The 24,825-nt window shown below is 36.4% G+C and overlaps 1 protein-coding gene across 4 annotated transcripts in view; it reads right to left on the bottom strand.

Moving 5' to 3' along the window:
• Window positions 1-24,825, bottom strand: part of LOC137807634 (protein ENHANCED DISEASE RESISTANCE 2-like) — a 44,442-nt gene that overhangs the window by 15,273 nt on the left and 4,344 nt on the right. For 2 of the 4 annotated variants that reach the window (XR_011080564.1, XR_011080563.1), the window contains exons 7-19: window positions 23,768-23,884; window positions 23,142-23,176; window positions 21,672-21,772; window positions 21,492-21,587; window positions 21,008-21,072; window positions 20,581-20,652; window positions 20,175-20,345; window positions 18,977-19,176; window positions 18,801-18,867; window positions 5,529-5,701; window positions 4,872-4,973; window positions 4,594-4,641; window positions 3,856-3,914 (exon numbers count right to left, since the gene is read on the bottom strand). Coding sequence is in view for 2 of the 4 variants with exons in the window: in XM_068608360.1 (XP_068464461.1) it covers window positions 4,594-4,641; window positions 4,872-4,973; window positions 5,529-5,701; window positions 18,801-18,867; window positions 18,977-19,176; window positions 20,175-20,345; window positions 20,581-20,652; window positions 21,008-21,072; window positions 21,492-21,587; window positions 21,672-21,772; window positions 23,142-23,176; window positions 23,768-23,884 (1,247 nt within the window). In the remaining 2 variants the exon portion in view is untranslated. The remainder of the gene's footprint in view (window positions 1-3,855; window positions 3,915-4,593; window positions 4,642-4,871; window positions 4,974-5,528; window positions 5,702-18,800; window positions 18,868-18,976; window positions 19,177-20,174; window positions 20,346-20,580; window positions 20,653-21,007; window positions 21,073-21,491; window positions 21,588-21,671; window positions 21,773-23,141; window positions 23,177-23,767; window positions 23,885-24,825) is intronic. The other 2 variants (XM_068608360.1, XM_068608359.1) reach the window with 1 other exon arrangement.

The following is a 24,825-nucleotide window of genomic DNA, read 5'->3' as shown; positions in this document are numbered from 1 at the left end:
CCTTTGTCAACACTTTCAGACCAAAGATCTTGGCAAACTCAGATATTTCTTGGGGATTGAGGTAGCACAATCCAATACTGGTATTGTTATCTCTCAAAGAAAATACGCATTAGATATTTTGGAGGAAATTGGGTTCATGAATTCGAAATCTGTTGATACTCCCATGGATCCCAACGTCAAGCTTCTACCCAATCAAGGGGAGCCTCTTTCAGATCCTGAGAAGTACAGGAGATTAGTTGGAAGATTGAACTATCTCACTGTTACTCGTCCTGATATTTCCTTTGCAGTCAGTGTGGTGAGTCAATTTCTTAATTCTCCATGTGAAGATCATTGGAATGCAGTCATTTGTATAGTGAAGTACATTAAAGGCTCTCGTGGAAAAGGTTTGTTATATGGTCATAATAACCATACTAAAGTCGTTTGTTATTCAGATGCTGAATGGGCAGGATCTCCATCTGATAGAAGGTCAACTTCTGGTTATTGTGTCTCCATTGGTGATAACTTGATCTCTTGGAAGAGCAAGAAACAAAGTGTTGTGGCAAGATGTAGTGCAGAAGCAGAATATAGAGCTATGGCCTCGGCTACTTGTGAGCTTATTTGGCTTAAACAGTTACTTAAAGAATTGCAATTTGGAGAGGTTACTCAAATGACACTGATATGTGATAATCAGGCTGCTCTTCATATTAGCTCAAATCCAGTTTTTCATGAAAGGACAAAACATATTGAGATTGATTGTCATTTCATTCGAGAAAAGATTATATCAGGAGATATCAAGACTGAGTTTGTTAATTCAAATAATCAATTAGCAGATATTTTTACTAAACCCTTACGAGGACCTAGGATTGATTACATTTGTAACAAGCTGGGTACATATGATCTATATGCACCAGCTTGAGGGGGAGTGTTAGATATTATTAGATATAATTAGATATTATTAGATATAATTAGATATTATTTGATATTATGAGATATTATAGATATTGTTAGATATCTCATATTTATGTAATGGGCTTAGCCCATATGTTTCTTTTTCCTATATAAACATAACCCTATGTGTTCAATATACACAAGGGATTTACCCTATTCTTTCTTTTCCTTTAATAAAGACGATACACATCTCGTGCATGGGATTACATATTTGTTAGAGATAGTGGAATTTAAGTCTAACTCAACATCACTAAACCAACTCGTAATTTGAAGATTGCACCCACTTATATATTATAATCTAGTCTTATTCTTAGTTGATGTGAGATCTCCAACACATTCCCTCACGCCGAGGAATGGTCATCTCAAGCATGGGTATAGATATTTATGGGTGATCTAACAGGAGTCTAATAACAGTGGCATAATAGCCCCAAAGAACGTAACTAGGATAGATTTTGAGTAGCTTTGATACCATCTTAGTAAGTGAGTTTATGCCTAACTCAACCTCACAAAATCATCTTGTAAGTGAGTTTATGCCTAATTCAACTTCACAATACCAGCGTGTAAGGGGATGATTGTCCTCACTTATAAACTGTAAATTGACCTTATTTTTAGTTGACATGACATCTCCAACATCTCCCCTCATGCCGAGAGATGTATATCTTGTGTGTGAGACTAACTATTTGTGGGTGGCAGACCCAATAGTAGGTGACACGATAGGTCTAATAAAACTTGTTAAGATAGACCCTGATACTATATTAGGAAGTTAGTTTAAACCTAACTCATCCTCATAAAACCAACTTGGAAGGTAACTATTACCCCCACTTATATACTATAAATTGATCTTGTTTCTAGTTTATGTGTGACCAATACACACTCCTCACGCTAAGGCATGGTCATCTCGTACATGAGACTAGATATTTATAGGTGGTCCAACAACAGCTCAACAGCAAGGGGCATGATAGACCGACGAACCTCACTAAGATACTCTGATATCATATTAGGAAGTGAGTTTAAGCCTACCTTATTCTCACAAAACCGGCTTAAAATGTGAGAATTGCTCCCACTTATAAACTGTAAATTTGTTTTATCTCTAGCCGATGTGGAATTTTCAATATCTTCCTTGAGGGCTGATCTTTTAGTTCTACAAGACAAATGAAAGTTTTCTCTTTTCTATGTACTTGAAGCATGTCTTCTTGATGTGACCAGATTTCTCACAATGAGAGCACCAATGATCCTCCTTACCTTTTTAGTTTAGCCTTTTTAGTTTAGTTCATGTTCCCAGGATTTTAGGTCTTAGGTTTGGAAGCCCTTCCAAAGAACATGACAACTCCTTTAGAGGAGGGCTCATTAATTATGACAATTCGATGAGTTTCCTGAACCTGAACAATGTAGAAGACCTCAGAAAGAGAGAGAAATCTTTCCGTGCCCATAATTTGTCCCCCTGGGGTCATATTCAAGATTCAATCATAGTAAGAAATTTAATATTCAGTATCATTCAACAAAATGAGAAAGGGTGAAAACATCCCTGCTATTTTCAAGCAATAAATTTCGATACTAGTCCAACTTAATTCATAAACCCTTTAGTATAACTTGGTATTCTACAATAGAGAGAGCCATGTTTGACTACAAAGATCTTATTTGCTAACTCATAGGGTTATCTTGGGATATGGCCTCCCCTTCAATATGGTTAAGCCTACCTTCCTATACCTGTGTGGCTAATAAATTGAGTCCATTGGAGATAATTTCAATCATTAAGATAGCTATCATTAGGCAAACACGAAAGATCCATATTGCTTAGTGGAGTTGCTATGCCAAAAAGAAGAGATTCGTTATCTCTTTATTTTAAAAAAAAAACAGATAGACAAACAAAAGCGAACTATGAATAATGCTCTTTCAAAGGAGAGACACACAACTTGAGGTGAAAGTGCTGAACAAGGGCAGATTTGGAACCACCACCTCAGGTCAACTTCGATAAAGCAAGCGGCGGGAAGAATTGTGGGTAGACAAGTCGTCATGCGCTAGAAAATTGTGGCATGTGAAACCCACGCGCAAAGAAGGGTGTTTGTTCTGTGCGTGGACGCTCCGATGGCGACAAGACTCCAGGAGCTATCAAATAAGAGGAAGACAAATATCCATGTGTGGTCGTTGATCAGATTGGATGCTTTGCAAGCGGTGGTGGTGGCATCCGTGATAGTGATAGTGGTTGTGAAACAAACTTGGTGCACTTAAGGCAACTTAGATAAACAAAGGAAATGATTGCACTTTAGGCAACTCTAAAAAATGGAAACTACAAACAAAGACAATAATGGAAATATGCAAAGCCGAAGCTCTCAATATCTAGAGCTCTGACACCAACTTAAAAAGGATTAAGTTGGTATGGGAGAAAAAGGTCTTATTGAAATTGAATAATTGGAACAATACATAAGCATCTATATATAGAGAGAACTCTATCCCTAAAGTAATGATTACAAAAGGATTCCTAGTATCTTACAACATCACACTTGTAATGATTATAAAAGCTTCTTAAAACATAACAAAATATTTTCTCCTTACTCAACAACTATGAATCCTTTTCTAGTGGCTCTCGTGGTGGTGATTGTGGTGGTCATAGTGATCATCATGGAGGTTGTAGTGGTTACTATTCCAACATTCAATGTCAGGTGTGCCTTAAGTTTGGACATGTTGCATTTTACCATTTCAAAGAATCATTGAATAATCAAGGACCTAACAATTGATTTTAAGGGTTGTCCAACATTTATATACACTATTTTAGTCATATCACAAGTAAGTTTGATATCTCCAAGACATTTCTCCTTACACTAAGGACTAAACATCGAAAGTTTATAGGAGTAAACATCTATGGTGGTCCAATAAAATATTCGTAATAGGCAACTCAATAGATCCAAAAAGAAGTGCTAGATGTCTTACTAAGGGAATCCATGAGAGCTCAAAATCAATTGAGCTTTGCAGATTGGCAAAATTTGGTCCTGTTCACAAAAAAAAAAAGTTTGTCGGAAAAAATTTCCGGTGGCGGTTTCCGATGGTCAATAGCAGTGGCAGTGACGGTCACAATGGTGCAAGGTGGTGGGCAATGGAGAAAAGAGAAGAAAAAAAAGAAAAAACAGTTGCAGCAATTAAGGCTGCCCAGAAAAAGTAATTGCAGCAATAAAGGCTGCCCAGAAAAATAATTGCAGCAATGAAGGCTGCTAAAAAAAGGATTGTAGAAGCAGAGTCTCCTAGATACCAAGTTGAAAGAAATAGATGAAATGTATTTTTGATATATTTACAAATGTGATTTAAAGAAAGAAATAATCGGTAATGAAAGCAAGAAATAATAAGTAATTAAAGTTATATAAATCAAATGAAATCACTAAAAGATATCAAATTTGTCCTAATAAATAGATAATGAAATCTGCACTTTATTACGAAATAATTATCTCCTAATTATGCACCAGTTACGACAAACATTTATGTCATCATATAATTTGGATTCAAAATCTAATTCAACTTCAAAAGTTAACTAATAAGGTGAAAGTTTCTTTCAATTTATATATAACATTTTAGTTATATCGCTACTCATAGTAGGATCTCTAACATTCACACAATTAATAACCTTAACTTTTCCCAATTTGTATGTGTTGAAAGCAAAAGCAATAACATCCATACCTGGAGATTGATGACAAGGATAAATGGAAGCTTTTTCCCAGCTTCTGACTGAAATTCAGAAGGAAAAGATTATATGAATATATTTTCAGGGAAACATACATGTAGTCTTATATACAATGAAAAACCTTGTACATTACAAAATAGAATAATATTTAGAAATTTTCAACCTTTTTTTCTTAAATAACATGTCCAATGAAAATTGACCATCTTTCCCCAACCCTATTTTACAATGATCAATACGAATATTAAAAGATAAAATGTTAAAAGTTTGACATTACCTGAACCAAACATTTAGGGTGAAGGGCAATTCTATCTACAGATTTATCAACTGTTAACCAATCGACTCCTACAAGATTGAGAAGAGGATCTCCTCCAACTACCTGCAAGACAAATTCTGTGTTCATGACATTTTGATTGACCTATAAAATTTGATGTGAGAGATCAATCCCACTATATGGAAAGTATATTTTAGAAGGAAGAAGCCTCGCACTGCCAGAATGACAGTCAGTTAAGTGATGATAATTTTGTCAGGATGACCAGATTTTAGGGTAAAGATGGGGAAAAAGAAAAGGGTAGTGAATTGTGACTTTAGAGTGGGGGAGCAAGATCTTTCTCTGGTAGAAAAACTGTTACAGGACTAAGGCTCTGATGAGGTGCAATAAGAAGTGGATTGGGTGTCGTTTCTTTTCATTACTAAAAGAATTATTTATTTTCTTTAGTTTCCTATCACATTCGGCCAGAACAAAATAAAGTAACTTGTACTTTATAATTATGTAAAGTCAAAGTTCAAACCCCCAATTTCAGGGACAGACCTAATTATTAATTTGAGGACACTAAAGCAAATGCACACTACTGCAGAATATCCTATCATCCAAGTTAAAGAAAAAATTTGTTGTACGTTTACTCTATAATTGAATGACTTATAGTCTGCTAACCTTAGAACTATCTTTAAGATAGTTCTTTCCTCTAATCATAAATCCTTTTCCAGTAGGAGAAGCCCAACAGTTTGTGTCATTGTCATCCTTTCCTTTCCATAAAGAACCATGCAAGTCACTTGGAATTGTGATAGGAGTTACATGCGGATCCAATTCTTCGCTTAGATCAGGAGCTGCATGCAATAATCAAATATATTATATTAGAATTCCAAAAGAAATTAAGTTATATGCAACTATAACCAATTACTCAAAAGTGAAAGATCCTTTATTCATTTTAACCTTACCAATTTTCTTTTACTAACTAGATATATAGACTGAGTACACGTATTATCATGAACTAAAACCCCAAAAGCTTAAGCCAACATGTGAAAGCACGTGAATAATTTTATATCTAACAAATTCACATGAATGTTGAAGATGCAACTAAATTGGACACTGCAGTCCAGGTGGAGGAAGCCCAAGTTGAGAGGCCCAAAAGGAGTATTAAGTGTAACAAAGCTGCAAATTACGTTTATTACAAATCCAGGAATATATTATTTTCTTGTAGTGGTGACTCATTCTAGAATGAGTTTGTTATATTGTTAGAATATGCGGGGGGTGGGAATATTTCTGTTAGAGGGTTTTGGCACGTAGTGCTGATATACTTCTATTTAGAGAGGTTTGAATGATTGAACGGGGAACATTAAATTGTGCCTCATTTCTCCTTCTTACATTTTCTCGTGGAGGTGTCTTTGTTCCCGAATTTGGAGGGTATCCTACTCATCACAAATCCTCCCACATGAGCCATTTACAAACCAAACCCACCTTCTGCTAAAATTTTACTTGTATAAAGAATGGGGGTAACGAGAGTTGAACTCTAGATTACATGCATGGTCATAGACCTTTGATATTGTGAATATTGTATATAGGAGTAGCTATTGTTTAGTACAACAACCTCATCCGGTTTGATAATCAATATATGCCTTGTGGGTGGATTAAAAATAAGGTTTATAATGTGGTAAGTTTTATAGGTAATTTGTGTTCTTATACTATGAATTCTAACATGTATGAATTTTTTTATACTTAAGCATTTTGGCATTCATATCAAACCCAGTGTTAGCCTAAAAATTCCTGTTTTGTGGAAGGCCCCTCCTTGTTTTTGGTAGAAATGTATTACGAAGTGGACTTTAAGCCTAACTCAACCCCATTAAACCGGCTCATGAGGTGAGGTTTGCATCCACTTATATACAATGAAATGTCCTAATCTCTAGTTGATGTGGGATCTCCAACACACCCCCTCACGCCGAGAGTGACAACTCGTGCGTGGGATAACATATTATGGGTGGTCCGATAACGGCCCCGATAGTGGGTGGCATGATACCCCCAACAAACACTCGCTAGGATAGGCTCTATTAGGTATAACAGTATTAACTGTTATTAGGTATAACAGTATTAACTGTGTATAACAATCTTAAGTGTTTACATTTACTACTGCACTGGGTACTATTAATACCCAACCTTCCCTGTACATTATATACAAAAATCCTATAATAAAGATTACTCATTTTCTATCTTTCTTCTCTCTAAATCTCTCCTTCTCTCTAAATCTCTCCTTCTCTCTATACTCTTATATGGTATCCAGAGCCAAAAATGGCCTCATCATCTACCACTGAACCCAATTCTGAAATTTTTTCCTCCAAGCCCGAGGTTCTTCTCCCTCATATCTTTCACACCCAATCCCTCTGAAACTGGATCAAGACAATTTCCTTGTCTGGCAACAACAGGTTAATGCCACTCAGCCTCGACCTTCTTTATTTTCTGGATGGTGCTTGCACTCCTCCGCGCTTCCTTCATCTCTGCCGAAGAAGACTCTTCCCCAATTGTTAATTCAAAATACATCCAGTATGGTCGTCAAGATCAGGCAATCTTGGCCTGGTTATTAGCATCTATGACTGCAGGCATCCTAACTCAGATGGTTGGACTGGAAACTTCAAACCAAGTCTGGGAAAAACTCCAGACCCATTATGCGTCTCAAACTCGTGCTCAAATAAAGAAGCACAAACAACAGCTGTGTACACCCAAGAAGGATCGCTCCATCACTGCTTACCTTCTTGATATCAAGAAAACCGTGGACCAATTGGCTGTTGTGGGTTGTCCAATTTCTACAGAAGATCACATTGAAGTTGTTCTTGATGGGCTATCTGACGAATACGACCCTTTTATCACCCCTGTCATAACTCGCCTTGACCCATACACGGTAGCAGACATTGAAGCGCTGCTCCTTGCCCAAGAAAATCGTATTGAAAGGAATAAACAATCGGTTGATCAGATTTTGCAGGCCAGTGTTGCTTCTGTCCCACATTCTTTCTCTCATTACAACTCCAGTTCTACAAATTATCCCTCCTCCTTCCACCCCGCTGCTCCTGCTAAACAACGGTTTTATTCAAAACCTCGTTTTACACCATCCAAGAACTTCCCCAAAATGCCATCTAATTCTTCTTCAACCCGGGTGCATTGCCAAATTTGTGGAAAATATGACCACACTGCTCTTCACTGCTGGCATAGATTTGATTCTTCTACCCAATCCCAAGTTACTGCTAATACTGCCCATTTTTCTACATCTCTTGGTGATGATGAACCTTCAATCCTCGGAACCCCCAATACTCTCCATGACCCGCTTTGGTATCCTGATAGTGGTGCCTCCCACCATCTCACTGCCAACAGCAAAAATCTCTCCACAACCACTCCTTACACAGGTTCGGAAGAGGTGGTTGTAGGTAATGGTTTCCAGCGTCCTATTACTTCTATTGGTTCTGCCAGTTTTACAGATCTTAATACCCATAATACCTTCTCCTTGCAACATTTTTTGCATGTGCCTACTATTTCTAAAAATTTGTTAAGTGTTTCTAGGTTTGCAAGTGATAATCACGTTTACTTTGAGTTTCATGCTGATGTTTGCCTTGTTAAACGTCAGGGAACCAACAAAATCCTGCTTCAAGGCAAGCTTAAAGATGGTCTTTATATGTTTCCAAATCTTGTTCAAACTGCACCCTATTCTGCTCACAATACTGCTATTACTACTGGCTCTTCTGCTTATCATATGCGGCACTCCCGGTTTGGTCATGCCCAACCAAGAGTGATTCACCAAATTATGAAGATTTGTAATATACCTTTTACTGTTAAACGTGAATTTTGTGAATCCTGTGTTGTTGGCAAGTCCCATCAGCTTCCTTTTAATGCTTCTCAAACTATATACTTTAAACCTTTACAACTTGTTTTCATTGACATTTAGGGGTCGTCTGCTACCCCTACAATTAATGGTGCTACTTACATCTCTTTTGTGGATGCCTATACTAGATATGTTTGGTTCTACTTAATTCACGCTAAATCTCAAGCCATCACTGTTTTCAAATCTTTCAAATTATATGTTGAAAAACAAACTGGTTTTCCTCTATTAAGCATTCAAACTGACAATGCAAAAGAATTTCTCTGTTTTAAATCTTTCTTGTTATCTAATGGCATATCTCATCGTCTAACCTGCCCTCACACTCATGAACAAAATGGTTATGTTGAACGTAAGCATAGGCATATTGTTGATATAGGATTGACTTTACTTGCTTGTTCAAAATTACCCATGCATTTCTGGGGCTATGCTTTCACTATTGTTGTTTCCATTATCAATGTTTTACCCACATCTGTTTTAAACAATCAAAGTCCATATTATTTGTTGTTTAACTCACACCCAAATTATTCTTTTTACAAAACCTTTGGATGTGCTTGTTATCCTCTTCTTCGCCCCTATAATAAACATAAAATGAGTTTTCGTTCATCTTTGTGTGTGTTTCTTGGCTATGCCTCAAATCACAAAGGTTACATGTGCCTCTCTCCCACTGGGCGTATGTACATGTTACTTTTAATGAATATGTTTTTCCCTATGTTGTTTCATCTAACCCTTTCTCTTTTGTTTCTTCACCCTCTTTAACTGTTTTTTCAGCAACCACATGTTTCTGTATCTCAACCAGCAGCTCCTGACTCACAACCAACCACCTCAGATTCTTCACATGAACATCCTGATTCCACTGCTTCTATGTTGTCTCACTCTGACTTGTCTTCCACTACTTTCACTCCCCTCAATCCTGCTCCTCAAAACACTCACCCCATGCTTACACGCGCGAAAACTGCTCTACTTGGTCCAAGTGCTTTTACTGTTGCACCTGTTTTGCCTCTTCCCAAATCCACCAAAGAAGCCTTACATCTTCCCCAATGGCTTGCTGCCATGCATGAAGAGCTAGCTGCTCTAACCACGAACAACACCTAGATTCTCACCACTCTTCTTCCTGGGGTTCAACCCATTGGTTGCAAATGGATTTTCAAAATAAAATACAATGCTGATGGCTCCTTTCAGCGAAATAAAGCTTGCCTCGTCGCCAAAGGTTTTCATCAGCAACAAGGTTTTGACTATTTTGAAACATTCAGTCCTGTGATAAAACCTGTCACCGAACGTATTATCCTTTCTCTAGCTCTTCAATTAAACTGGTCTTTTAATCAAATTGATATTAATAACGCCTTTTTGTATGGTGATCTTGAGGAATTTGTATACATAGTTCAACCTCCTGGCTTTGAAACTAGTGACTCCAACACTGTTTGCAAACTTAACAAAGCTCTCTATGGGTTGAAACAAGCACCTAGATCCTGGTTTCACAAGCTAAGTACCACTTTAATCTCTCTTGGTTTTCATCCCACTAAAAGTGACACCTCCCTCTTTCTTCACTTCCACAATAACATTACTCTTTTTGTCCTAATTTATGTTGATAATATTCTAATTACAGGGAATTCTAACACTGCCATTCAGCGTCTGATTTACTCCCTCAGTCGGCATTTTGCTCTAAAAGACCTTGGCACTCTCCACTATTTTCTCGGTGTTGAAGCCACTTGGACATTGGATGGAGGCTTACATCTCTCTCAAACCAAATACATTCAAGACCTCCTCCATAAAACCAACATGCTCTCTCCTCCAAGCCTCAACCAACACCCATGCTCTCCACTACTCGTCTAACAAAAGACGCTACCACTGTTGTAGACGATCCTTCCCTCTATCGCTCAGTGGTAGGCTCGCTTCAATATATACACATCACTCGTCCAAAACTCGCCTATAGCGTCAACACAGCGTGCCAGTTCATGAGCAACCCTCAACATCACTACTGGAATGCTGTTAAACGTATTCTCCGCTACCTTGCTGGCACTACCACTCATGGACTTCATCTTCGGCGCCCATCCCAACTCACACTAAATGCCTTTGCTGATGTTGATTGGGGTTCTGACCCTGATGACAGGAAATCCACCTCAGGCCTTGTTTATCTTGGATCGAATCCTATTGCTTGGCTTTCAAAGAAACAAAAGGTTGTTTCTCGCAGCTCCACTGAAGCTGAATATCGCAGCAATGCTGCCACGCTTGCTGAACTCAATTGGATACAGAATCTGCTCACTGAACTTCGTCTTCCTCCTACTCTTCCTACCATTCGATCTGATAATCTTGGCGTTATTCTCCTTGCATCCAATCCCATTATGCACTCCAAGACCAAGCACTTTGAACTTGACCTTCATTTTGTTCGTGATGCTATCCAACAAAAGTAGTTACAACTTCTACATGTCCCTGCTACACTACAAATCGCTTATGTCTTTACGAAACCTTTAAGTGTTGGCCCGTTTTCAGCCTTCTCGCATAAATTAATGGTGTATCCTAAACCATCAATTTAAAGGGGGATATTAGGTATAACAGTATTAACTGTTATTAGGTATAACAGTATTAACTGTATATAACAGTCTTAACTGTTTACATTTACATTGTATTACTACTGCACTGGGTACTATTAATACCCAACCTTCCCAAAACATTATATACAAAAATCCTATTGTTAGATATTATTATATATAATTAGATATTATTTGATATTATGAGATATTATAGATATTGTTAGATATCTCATATTTATGTAATGGGCTTAGCCCATATGTTTCTTTCCCTATATAAACATCACCCTATGTGTTCAATATACACAAGGGATTTACCCTATTCTTTCTTTTCCTTTAATATGATATCTAGAGCATAAGGTTAGGGTTTAGGGTTCAATTTTTATTGGTGAACCCACTATTCACTGGAATTTTCCAGCCACCGCCCCACTGTCTCTACCTCGTCGGAGCCGCCGCTGGAATCTCGTCGGAGGCGCCACCGAAATCTCATCGGAGCCGTCGTCGGAATCTCGTGCCGTCACTGGAATTTCGTCAGAGTCGTCGTCGAAGCCTCCGCTGGAGACGTTGCCGGAATCTTTGTCGGAGCCTTCATTTTTGTTGCTCCCGCCAATTAACCGGTGACTGGATTTGTCCTTATCTTCTATGGCTTCTTCCGCTTCCGCTGCCACTATGGCTTCTTCCGTTGCCGCTACCACTGTGGCTTCTTCCGCAATCATTACACCGGATTCATCTATTTATACTAATTACGCCAATGTTCATCTTTCCATTGACAAATTGGATGGAACCAATTATGACACTTGGGCATCAAATATTAAATTATGACTTAAGAGTCAAGGTTATGTTGATCATCTTACTCATCCTACTCTTTCTGAAAATGAGATTTTCCGTTGGTTGAAAATTGATGCTCAATTATGCATTGTTATCAAATCGACCATTCACTCATCTTTAAAACAAATTTTTCGTACCTATGAGACATGTTCAGAAGTTTGGGAACAAGCAAAATTATTATACACCAATGATACTCAACGTCTTTATGGTGTGTGTCAAAATCTTCTCACAATTGTTGCTCCCAAACGTCTCGATGGTACAATGGCAGAATATCTAGGTAAACTTCATGCTCTTCTTCATGATTTTAATGAGTTATTACCTCCTGCCTCTACTCCTTCTCAAGAACTAGAACAAAGATCCAAGTTCTTCATGTTATTGGGTTTACATGGCCTTCCTGATGATTATTCTCACGTTCGTGATCAAATTTTGGGATCTCCTATTGTGCCCAATTTTACTTCCATTTGTTCTACCCTTTTGCGCGTGCGAGGTAAACACACCGCTGATATAACGTCTGATGTTGATGACTCTTCTGCTTTAGTCTCTCAGCATAATGATCGTACTCGCCCTCACAAGTCGAGCAAAGGGCGTCACAAGTGTGACCATTGTGGCAAACTTGGCCACAAAATTGACCGATGTTATGCCTTACATGGTCGTCCTCCTAGATCTGTTGCGGTTGCTCAAATTGCCCCTGTGCAACCTTCTACCATGGACCATACTTCAATTGATACCCCAAGCCAGCCTGCTATTTTCAATGAATTTCTTAAATGGTATGAGGATCGTCAGAACCTTAGTTCCACGGCTTCTGTTGCACATTCAGGTACATCTTTTGTTGGCCTCACTCACTCCACTTCCCATGGCCCTTGGGTTCTAGATTCAGGTGCCACTGATCACATTACTGGTAATAAATCTTTTTTCACTTCCCTATCTACTACGGGTTATTTACCTTCAGTTACCATGGCCAATGGATATAGGGTACCATCACATGGTGTTGGTACTATTAATATATTTTCATCTTTATCTATTGATAATGTTCTTTATGTCCCTGGGTCTCCATTTAACTTATTATCCATTAGTCGTCTCACTCGTTCCCTTGACTGTGTTATTTCTTTTACCAAAGATTCTGTTACTTTACAGGACCGGAGTTCGGGACGGATGATTGGCACCGGATGTGAGTCTCATGGACTTTATCAACTACAGATCTCTGCACATGTTGGCGCAATTATGGATTTTCCATCTCTCATTCATGCTCGGTTGGGTCATCCTAGTCTTGCCAAGATGCAACAGCTTGTTCCAAGTTTGTCTAATGTGTCTACTTTATCGTGTGAGTCGTGTCAATTAGCACATTCGTAGTTCTTTTCCTAGTAGTGTCTCACAACGTGCTTCATCTCCTTTTGCCTTAGTTCACTCTGACATTTGGGGACCAAGTCGTATTAAGTCTAATTTAGGATTTCAGTATTTTGTTACTTTAATTGATGATTATTCAAGATGTACTTGGGTATTTTTAATGAAAAACCGTTCTGAGTTGTTTTCTATATTTCAAATATTTTATAATGAAATTAAAAATCAATTTGGAATTTCCATCAGAATTTTGCGCTGTGATAATGGACGTGAGAATCTTTCTCATTCTTTTAAAAATTTTATGGCTTCTCATGGTATTCTTCATCAAACTTTAGTGCATGTTATCTCATTAATCGCATGCCATCTTCAGTTTTAGATAACAAAATTCCTCATTCTATTTTATTTCCACATGACCCTCTCCACTCTTTACCTCCCAAAGTTTTTGGGTCCACATGTTTTGTTCATAATTTTAGTCCTGGTCTTGATAAATTATCTCCTAAGTCACACAAATGTGTCTTTTTAGGGTTCACTAGATCACAGAAAGGATATAAATGTTTCTCACCGTCTTTAAATCGTTATTTTATTTCAGCAGATGTCACCTTTAGTGAATATTCCCTTTACTTTTAAGTCTTGTCTTTCTCCTTCAATTTCTTCATATAATCAAGTTAATATTCCTCTTGTTGTGCCTAGTGCACCTAACAATTCACCACCGCCGCCAACTCTTCAGGTGTATAGTCGTCGTCAACCGTCTCATCGTCCATCAGCAGACTCTATTCTGGTGCCAACACCTCATCCCCCTCCGGCTCCTGTAGTTGAACCTCCGACTGTTGAACCTGATCTTCCTATTGCTATCCGTAAAGGTATACGTTCTACTCGTAATCCCTCTCCACATTATACTGCTTTGAGTTACCATAGACTATCTCAACCCTTTTATACCTGCCTTTCGTCTATTTCTTCTGTATCCATTCCAAAATCTGTAGGTGATGCCTTAGCCCATCCTGGTTGGCGTCACGCCATGCTTGATGAAATGAATGTGCTTCAGAATAATGGAACTTGGGAACTTGTTCCTTTACCATCTAGGAAATCTGTTGTTGGTTGCAGGTGGATTTTTGCTATCAAAGTTGGTCCTGATGGTATTATTGATCGTCTCAAAGCTCGTCTTGTGGCTAAGGGTTATACCCAAATTTTTGGTTTAGACTATGGTGATACTTTTTCTCCAGTAGCAAAGATGGCCTCTGTTCGCTTATTCATAGCTATGGCTGCTCTTCAACAATGGTCTCTTTATCAACTGGATGTTAAAAATGCTTTTCTTAATGGGGATTTGCAGGAAGAAATTTATATGGAGCAACCTCCCGGTTTTGTTGCTTAGGGGGAGTCTTCTGGATTTGTATGTCGTCTTCGCAAATCCTTATATGGCCTCAAGCAGTCTCCTAGGGCTTGGTTTGGAAAATTTAGCAATGTTGTTCAACAATTTGGTATGACTCGCAGTGAAGGAGATCATTCAGTTTTATCGTCACTCAAGTGTTGGGTGTATCTATCTTGTAGTATATGTTGATGACATTGTTCTTACAGGCAGTGATCATCATGGCATCTCACAAGTAAAACAACACCTTTGTCAACACTTTCAGACCAAAGATCTTGGCAAACTCAGATATTTCTTGGGTATTGAGGTAGCACAATCCAATACTGGTATTGTTATCTCTCAAAGAAAATACGCATTAGATATTTTGGAGGAAATTGGGTTGATGAATTCGAAATCTGTTGATACTCCCATGGATCCCAACGTCAAGCTTCTACCCAATCAGGGGGAGCCTCTTTCAGATCCTGAGAAGTACAGGAGATTAGTTGGAAGATTGAACTATCTCACTGTTACTCGTCCTGATATTTCCTTTGCAGTCAGTGTGGTGAGTCAATTTCTTAATTCTCCATGTGAAGATCATTGGAATGCAGTCATTCGTATAGTGAAGTACATTAAAGGCTCTCCTGGAAAAGGTTTGCTATATGGTCATAATAACCATACTAAAGTCGTTTGTTATTCAGATGCTGATTGGGCAGGATCTCCATCTGATAGAAGGTCAACTTCTGGTTATTGTGTCTCCATTGGTGATAACTTGATCTCTTGGAAGAGCAAGAAACAAAGTGTTGTGGCAAGATCTAGTGCAGAAGCAGAATATAGAGCTATGGCCTCGGCTACTTGTGAGCTTATTTGGCTTAAACAGTTACTTAAAGAATTGCAATTGGAGAGGTTACTCAAATGACACTGATATGTGATAATCAGGCTGCTCTTCATATTAGCTCAAATCCAGTTTTTCATGAAAGGACAAAACATATTGAGATTGATTGTCATTTCATTCGAGAAAAGATTATATCAGGAGATATCAAGACTGAGTTTGTTAATTCAAATAATCAATTAGCAGATATTTTTACTAAACCCTTACGAGGACCTAATATTGATTACATTTGTAACAAGCTGGGTACATATGATCTATATGCACCAGCTTGAGGGGGAGTGTTAGATATTATTAGATATAATTAGATATTATTAGATATAATTAGATATTATTTGATATTATGAGATATTATAGATATTGTTAGATATCTCATATTTATGTAATGGGCTTAGCCCATATGTTTCTTTTTCCTATATAAACATAACCCTATGTGTTCAATATACACAAGGGATTTACTCTATTCTTTCTTTTCCTTTAATAGGATGTTTTTTTCTATTTTCCTCAGAATTTATTAATCCATTCATCCTGAAATCATGGGAGTTGCTTATGCGGTTGATTTTTCTTTTGATAGAGGTTGGCGTAGTTTGTGGTTGGAATGGTTGCTCCACCATTTCAGAATAATCAGATTGTTCTTTGGAATTTGTGGTCTAAGTGGCAAGATATGAAGTTTAAATGTGGTAATCATTTTAAACATGTTTCTTATATTTATAGGAAAAAGAACCATCATGCTAACAAGTTTGCTTGCTATGTGATTACAGAACGTTGTAACAAGTGGTGGGATAGTATTCCAGATTATCTTAGGTATGATTTTTCTAGGAATAAATGTTCTTTACCTTTTTCTAGGTTTGTTTCTTAAGTGAGTTTTGGTTGAGTCCACCGACTCATTTGTATTTAATTTCTTTATTTTCATGCTATTTGGCTATGCAACAAATCATAAACGTAAAATAGGGTGCCAGCCTAGATTGTTGTATTGTGATGCTTTTTGCATACTGTACATACCTTGGGAGAGACTTTTCTGTCAGATGTTCAATTAGATAGTTAATTCTGCAACTGTTGCCAGATGTCTATGTAACTGTTGTATATGTTTTCATGTATTCCTTCACTCCCAGAATGACAAAATAAAATTACAGAGTTATTTTCTCTCTCAAAATTCTCTTTGTTCCTATTCTAATATGTTATCATGAGCTGAATAAGAAATATCGTGAATTCAGAACCTTCCCCCTCCTCTTATGTGCGCGTCCTCGGATTCTGGAGAAGCTTTCAAAGAAAAAATTTCTCTTATGAAGGCAACATTTTGTGGTGATTCCTACAATTCCTTCTGCCTCAAATAGTTGAACCTAAACTTCCATTGTCATCCATATGCTTTAGTCATAATCTTTCTCCTCTTTATATTGCTTTGGGTTGTCATAAGTTATCTCAACCACTTTATACTTACCTTTCGTCTATTTCTTCCATGTCAATTCCAAAATATGTTGGTGCCTTAGCCCATCCTGGTTGGAATCAGATCATGCTTGATAAAAATAAGTGTTCTTCATAATAGTGGAACTTGGGAACTCGTTCCTTTATCTTTTGGGAAATTTGTTGTGGGTTGTAGGTAGATTTTTGCTATCAAAGTTAGTCTTAATGGTACTATTGATCGTGTCAAAGCTTGTCTCATGGACAAAGGTTATACACAAATTTTTTGTTCACACTATGATGACACTTTTTCTCCAGTTGTAAAGGTGGTCCATGTTTGCTTATTCATAGTCATGGTTGCCTTTCAACGTTGACCTCTTTACTAACTGAATGTCAAAAATGTTTATCTTAATGGGGATTCGTAGGAAGAAATTTATATGGAGCAACCTCCAGGTTTTGTTTCTCAAGGGAGTCTTCTAAATTGGTATTTCGTCTCTGCAAATCTTTATATAGCCTCAAGATGTCTCCTATAACTTGGTTTGGCAAATTTAGCATTGTTGTTCAATAATTTGGTATGTGATTCGCAATAAGGCAGATCAATCATTTTTTTGCCGTCACTCTAGTGATGGGTGTATCTATTTAGTAGTATATGTTGATGATGTTGTACTTACAGGCAGTGATCACCATGACATCTCACAGATAAAACAACACCTTTTCACCACTTTCAAATCAAAGACCTTGGCAAACTCAAATATTTCTTGAGGATTGAGGTAGTACACTCCAACAATGGAATTGTTATCTCTCAAAGAAAGCATGCATTGGATATTTCGGAGGAAACTGGGTTAATAAACTCAAAGTTTGTCGACACACCCATGAATCCCAATGCCAAACACCTACCTAATCAGGGGGAGTCACTCTCCAGAAGATTAGAAGAAAAAAGTAACTATCTTATATTTACTCGTCCTGACATTTCCTTAGCAGTGATTGTGATGAGTTAATTTTTTAATTCTCCATGTGCATATCATTGGAATGTTGTCATTCGTATATTGAAGTACATTAAAGGTTCTCCTGAAAAAGGTTTGTTATATATGGACACAATAATCACACTAAAGTCATGTGTTATTCACATGTCAATTGGACAAATTCTCCTTCTGATAAGAGATCTACTTCCCGATATTATGTCTCTATTGGTGATAATTTGATCTCTTAGAAGAGCAAGAAACAAAATGTTGTGGTCAGATCTATTGTGGAATCAGAATATAGAGCTATGATATGACCTCAGCTATTTGTGAGCTTATTTGACTTAAAGAGTTACTTCAAGAGTTGTAATTTGGAGAGGTAACTCAAATGACACGTATATGTGACAATCAAGTTGTTCTTTATATTAGCTCAAATCGCATCTTTCATGAAAAGACCAAACATACTGAAATTGTATTGTCATTTTATTCGAGAAAAGATTGTATCTGGAGATATCAAACTAAGTGTGTCAATTCTAATGATCAACTAGCAAATATTTTCACTAAATCATTATGAGGACCTAGAATTGATTATATTTGTAACAAGCTTGGTACATACAATTTATATGTACCAACTTGAGGGGAGTGTTAGATGTAACAGGCTTAGGCCTATTCTCTTTGTATTTTCTTATTTATAAATGTATAACCCTATGTGCTCAATACACAATAGGGATTAAGCATATGCCTCTCTCTCTCTCTCTTATTTTAACACAAGTAACAAAGTAAAAGCTTACCTGCAGTTCGCTTTAAAGCTAATGATGCGATTGCCCATGAAATATTCTTCAGCTTGACTCTTGGCTCCTGATAATTTGGAAAATGTGATTAAACAATAGAAGTTAACAAAACTCAAATAACACATATTTCTATAATAGACTACTTTTATAGCTGATAGGTGTAGAATCAGGAAAACCTGCAGAACAAGTTTTTGATCATCATCACTTTCTTCATCTGATGTTGACGAATCAGCAGTAACTGCATCATAAAACTCATCCTGCATTTCATCCTCACATTCAGCACTAGAAATAGAAGCATCAGAGATTTTGGAATGAACAACTGTGGTGGCATTTTCGTGGTGGAGTGCAGGATTGGCAGCAATGTATTCCTTCAGACCTGACCCATTATTTAGAAACATATATATTAAATGCCTCCAGAATGGTATTCACGTGCAATTTGTTCAACATGAGAAAAAAAGGCACACCAACATTGCATCGCGAGAAACTTCCTTTTCTTATTTTGAAATAGAATATAATACTTTTAAAAGAGAGTTACTTTTGTAAAGATAGCTACTTGGTTTAGAGAAAATAATTATGCTAATTGCTTAGTTTGTTGTTTCTACATTGTTTGAAGGAGGAAAACTTGTTATAGGCGGAAACCTTGCAGTTCAGGACAGTACCAGAATAACTAGTAGAAATTAAGTCTTATGTCAGTATTCAAACTCCTGAGGTCAACAGTTCACTTCATGTTAGTTAATGATTTAGTTTACAAACATGTGTTAATTAATAAATTTGTGTAGTTCAATCTAATCTGAATAGTTTTGTCACACGGCAATAAATTTATGGACTCCAGCCTGAATGGTTTCAAAGGTCATAGATAGCTTCTGTGTTGGACTGTACGCTTGCATGCTGAAATTTAAATAAAATAGATCCTTCACTTTCTTCCTCTCTGGTGTGATTCCAAATTCTTAAGGTCTTACTAAAACGGGATCAGATCTCAACTAATCAGATTCATTCGTAAACCAGAAGTTAATCTCCCACCCCGGTATTTTCTAATCCTACACTACCAAAAAGAAAGCTCTTCCTCCCTTCCTCTCTTTTCCTTTCCTGATTCTCCGAAATACCCCCTAATCAAAAGAAAGAAAGAAAGAAAGACGGAAACTGGTAATTTATGTCAGAATAATGTCTTCTGTATCATGTTCCAATTAGCAGCCCTGCTTTTCTCACTGCTAGAGAAAGAATTCAGAACTACATCAAAAGAAGCCTATTTAAACTACCAAGATGACTACAAGCAAGAGTTTGGACAACAAAGTTTTGATAATCTCAACTAAGTGCCAGACATTCTAGAAATTCAGAGAAATATATAAGATAAAAACAATGGTACAAATACTTAACCAGCCACTTGGAACAATAATGCATGTGGAATGCTCCTCTGAAATTTTGAGTTCTGGTTGTTCTTCCATCGAGACCAGGCCGAAGAGTCTATCTCTAAAGTGTGGGTCACTAAACATCTTGGGTTATTTGATGCCATAGATGTGTTCAAATTTCTAATCTCCCATGAAGATGCTGCAGACAAAATGCAACACATAAGGGGATAAAAACTGAAAAATACAATTCAGTGGTCATATTTTCTTTCTTCTAATAAGTTGCTGGAGTCTGAAATTAAAGTAAGAGATAATTCCCATCATAGAGAAATCAATACACTCTCCACCAATGTGTGAAATTAATGTGGATACCACTAAATACTACCAAGAACCACTTATCAATTCCAAGGATTTAATGCAAGAGATTGCTATCTTACGATTAACTTTTGCACGTCGAAATCCGGGTACTTGGGGCTTTTTCTTGTGTACAGCTGGACATTGCAAGATGGCTGCAAGAATTAAATATATATAGAATATTTCAGCATATATTGTCCAAGTATGTTTAAAATATACAACATTCTGATCATCTAAATCAAGGTCACAAAAACTGCTATAACAGTACCAAATTATTAAAAAAAATACATGTTTACAGTAAAAAAAATATGGATACAATGCGCAAAATAAAAGAAATTTCATTTCCAGATCATTATTTCCATTTGATTAGTAATATGTATAAGCTTCTATTCTATCTTCAACAATTAAATTAAATGCACAATACTACTATGCTAGTAATGAAACTAAATGAACTAATTCTTGACGGTTACAAAAGGACCAAACAAGCAATCACTACAATCATGTTCTTACTATATGTTCCATCTTGTCCACGAAACCATTGTCTAGAGAAGACAAAATCCTGCTTTGAGTGCCACCTGGTATAAAAGTTAATTCAGTGAAAATTATAAAAAGTAAATCATGATTAAGAATAACTTGAATAAAACTTGCTTTCTATTCATTGACGAAAAACAAAATTATAAGGCCAATGGGTAGAAAATAGAGATGTCATGAAACTCTAGTTAATTGGCAACTAAAATTTAGTCACTAATAACTATATAATGGACTGACGAACACACCAAATAAATTAGCATGTCCTATACAGAACGAAGCCTAAGTCAATAGAAGCCAAGCCAAAAAATCTTTACCATTGAAAAAATCCATACAAATGAGAAATCTGTTACTGAAAAAATTCACACAACAATGAACTTTACAAAACCGAGCATATATTACAGCAATCCAATCTCCACAATGCTATAATTTTTTTAATTTGAAAATAATAGCATCAATAGATTACCGAGATAGATACTTAGAATCATATGTCCCATAAACAACATCGTAGTGTCCATCATAAGAATCAATAAGTTCCAAGTTGTATATCAATGTATCCCACCTGCAAATATAAACATAGAAGAGGCTAATTTAATTTCCCTAATATGTAATCAAGACACTCAAGCACCTTCTATAGAAAACTTACTCATATCTTTTCTGTTGTTCAGTGCTCAAAATAACTTCAAAAACAGTATCTGCAGTTGCATCAATAACACCAACAGACTTTGCAAGGACAGTCTTACCATTCTACAAAGCACCAAAAATGTCAAAGCAGAAATCAGACTTATTTATCTGCCCTGTCATAATGAACCAAAGCACCAATCTCAATTGCTGTAAATAGGAAAGAAGCCAATGAGCATATAACATTTTACGTATTAACAAAACTAGTGAATCCATAAACAAGATGATTCATCAGCATAAAAAAGAAAAGGTTTTGGGTTACAAAGATGCATCAAGGTTTTTATTGACAGAACTTTCTTATTAATGATAGCCATTTAGGTTATCATATAAGGGAAAAAATCATTCATAAGTAGAACAAAAATATAAAATCAACCTTCTGAAAATATTATGACATTACTAATACAGGTCCGAGCAAATACTAGAATATTACTACTTGAGAACCTCTAATGTAAGACACAAATTCATAATAGGAAGAACACATGCAAACTATTCCAAAGCAAAGAAAATGGAGTCTCAAAATAATAACACTTTTTTCCATAAGCAATATCAAAATATTCCATTTTTTAGTAATAAGATCTATTCGATTTTTTTTATAATGAGTTAATAAAATTGTTCCTGATAACTAGCAATCAATGTTGTAATTATAGGTGTTAAGAAGTGGACTTTAAACCTAACTCAACCTTACAAACCGACTCATAATGAGGTTTGCACCCACTTATATATCATGAAATATCCTTATCTCTAGTCGATGTGAGATCTTCAACACACCCTCCGATAGCAGATGGCCAAATAAACCCAACAAATTCTCGCTAGGATAGACTCTAAATGACTCTGACATCATATTAAGAAGTGGACGTTAAGCCTAACTCACAATCTTACAAAATTGGTTCAAAGATGAAGTTTGCACTCACTTATATTATGAAATGTCTTTATCTCTAGTCGTTGGAAATCTCCAACAATAAGCAACATATGCAAATACACACGTACACCCATGCATTAATTGAATTAAGCAAGGTTAGGACACAATAGCTATTATTACTATTCAATTTATCCCAAGACCTTTTTGATGTACTGTTAGCTCTGCACTGTTGGTATTTTCAGTTAGTCATTAGTTTCTGTTAGAGATTGTCAAGTCTCATTTATGTGTATGTGTATCAGAACCTTGTGATGTCATTCACTCTCTTTACTCTCTCAGCTAAACTCCATCAAGAAACTTATGCTGCTAAGCTTTACAGGAAAATATCTACAGAGAAACACGTATTGGATAATTAAATGAATCAACAATGAGACAAGTGTTATACTATTACAACTCATGTTAGAATAACAGACGTGAATGGAAAGCAACTAGTTTTCAAGAAATAAATCAATAATCAGTATTGCCCAAGTCCTCTCCCCTGCCCAAAGAAGTGAATTGTATAAGGATAGATTCAGAAACCTTGTTATCAGAAACATCCTCAAAAATTCTAATACCTGAAATCACAGACAAAACAAACATGTAGATGTATAAGGATAGATTTAACTATAACTTTTTCTATTGAAACTAATATAAATAAGAATTACAAGTGGGAAAAACCATAAGTCAAAGCATATTATTTTGTATTAAGAGTTTGAAAATCAAGTCATTCAAAGAATGAGTGAAGTGTTACTTAAGTTGTTTTACTTCAAATAAACCAATGATTTTTTTCCTTTGTAGAGTTACTTTTACCATTCTTTCACTTTTTCCTGATAAATGAAATATTTCTGTATGCAACAGACTGCAAGACTGAGGGTTATACCCTCCAAAATTTTCTCCCCTGATCCACAATGATTTTATTACCACAGTCCGGCCTCCTCACCATCCTCTATCCAAACAGAAGTAGATGTTACCATTAAAGAAGGGCCTTTAGTTACATTTTTAACCACGAATTAATCAAAAGGGGGTGTTTATTATGGTTCTGGATTAAATAATTTTATCAATATTAACTCAAGAAATCACAAAAGGGGGGAGTGTATTAGGCTACAGAAGAAAAAAATACAGCATTGTAATAGGCCACAAAATAATGCAAAACAGAAGAAAATTACCAGCCAAAGTAAGAACACATTTCCATTGATGTGCTTCAACTGCATCTCCTACGTCCCCTTCAAACCCATCTGTTCTAGAAGACAACTTTGATGATTGTCGTAACAATTTCTCAGGGCCTTTCATAAAGAAAAATAAGAGTAAATTAGCTAGTAATATAAAGAGAGAAGCATACTAGATATAAAATGCTAACGTAGCAACCCCTCCCTAATTATAGAAATTAGAAAAGTGACATGGGATTCCTTGCAGAAATACGATCATCATTGATATAGAATCATACTTACACAACTGTCACCCAACAATATTCAATGCAAATCGATACAGTCAAAATTTACTCCTTTTGAAATAGGAAATAAAATGGAGTGCTTTATGTCAACGGGATTAACTAAATCCCTGATTTATTTCTCCTTTGTTAATTCCTCTATAGTTTCCGTACAATTTTACTTGAATAGGTATGCACAAACTTCTACTCAAAAAGTTTCTTTTTCTTTTAAAAATGGTGTACAAGATATTTGTGTCAGTTATTTATGCTCTTCAAGCAGCTATTCAGTTAGAAGAAGTGATTTGTGGTAGGAACTCTCTAATCTATCTTCTCAGATTTCAGCTCCATTGTCCTTTCTTATTGATTTTATCGTTGTGCCTGGGAGTCATGAGTATAGAGGGAAAAGTTATCCTTCTCCCTTGGCTTGCAGGGAGTTCCAGGACTGGTTTGATCAGAATTCTTTTATTCACTTGCCTTCATCTGGCAGACAGTTTACTTGGACCAATGGTCACATTGGGGATTCTAGAACTGATAAGAGGCTCGGTAGGGATGTTTGTAATACTGATTGGATAAATTTATGATCTTCAGTTCATAAGAAAGTAAATAAATTTTTTTAACTTGTGTAAAGGGGTAAAGGGAGACCAAGAAGAACATTAGAAGAAATTATTGAAATCGATCTCGTGATGAAATTTTCTTAACATTTTGGTTCCACCAAGTGAGATAAAGCTATTGTTGTTGTTCTGAAATATGAAAGAAAATAGATGCCCTATTGTAATCCCCAAGAAGCATAACAGGTAT

Source organism: Phaseolus vulgaris, chromosome 3 (assembly GCF_000499845.2).
Source record: "Phaseolus vulgaris cultivar G19833 chromosome 3, P. vulgaris v2.0, whole genome shotgun sequence".
Taxonomy (NCBI): domain Eukaryota; kingdom Viridiplantae; phylum Streptophyta; class Magnoliopsida; order Fabales; family Fabaceae; genus Phaseolus; species Phaseolus vulgaris.
Note: the sequence above shows the minus strand (reverse complement) of the source record. Positions and strands in the feature narration are given on the sequence as shown.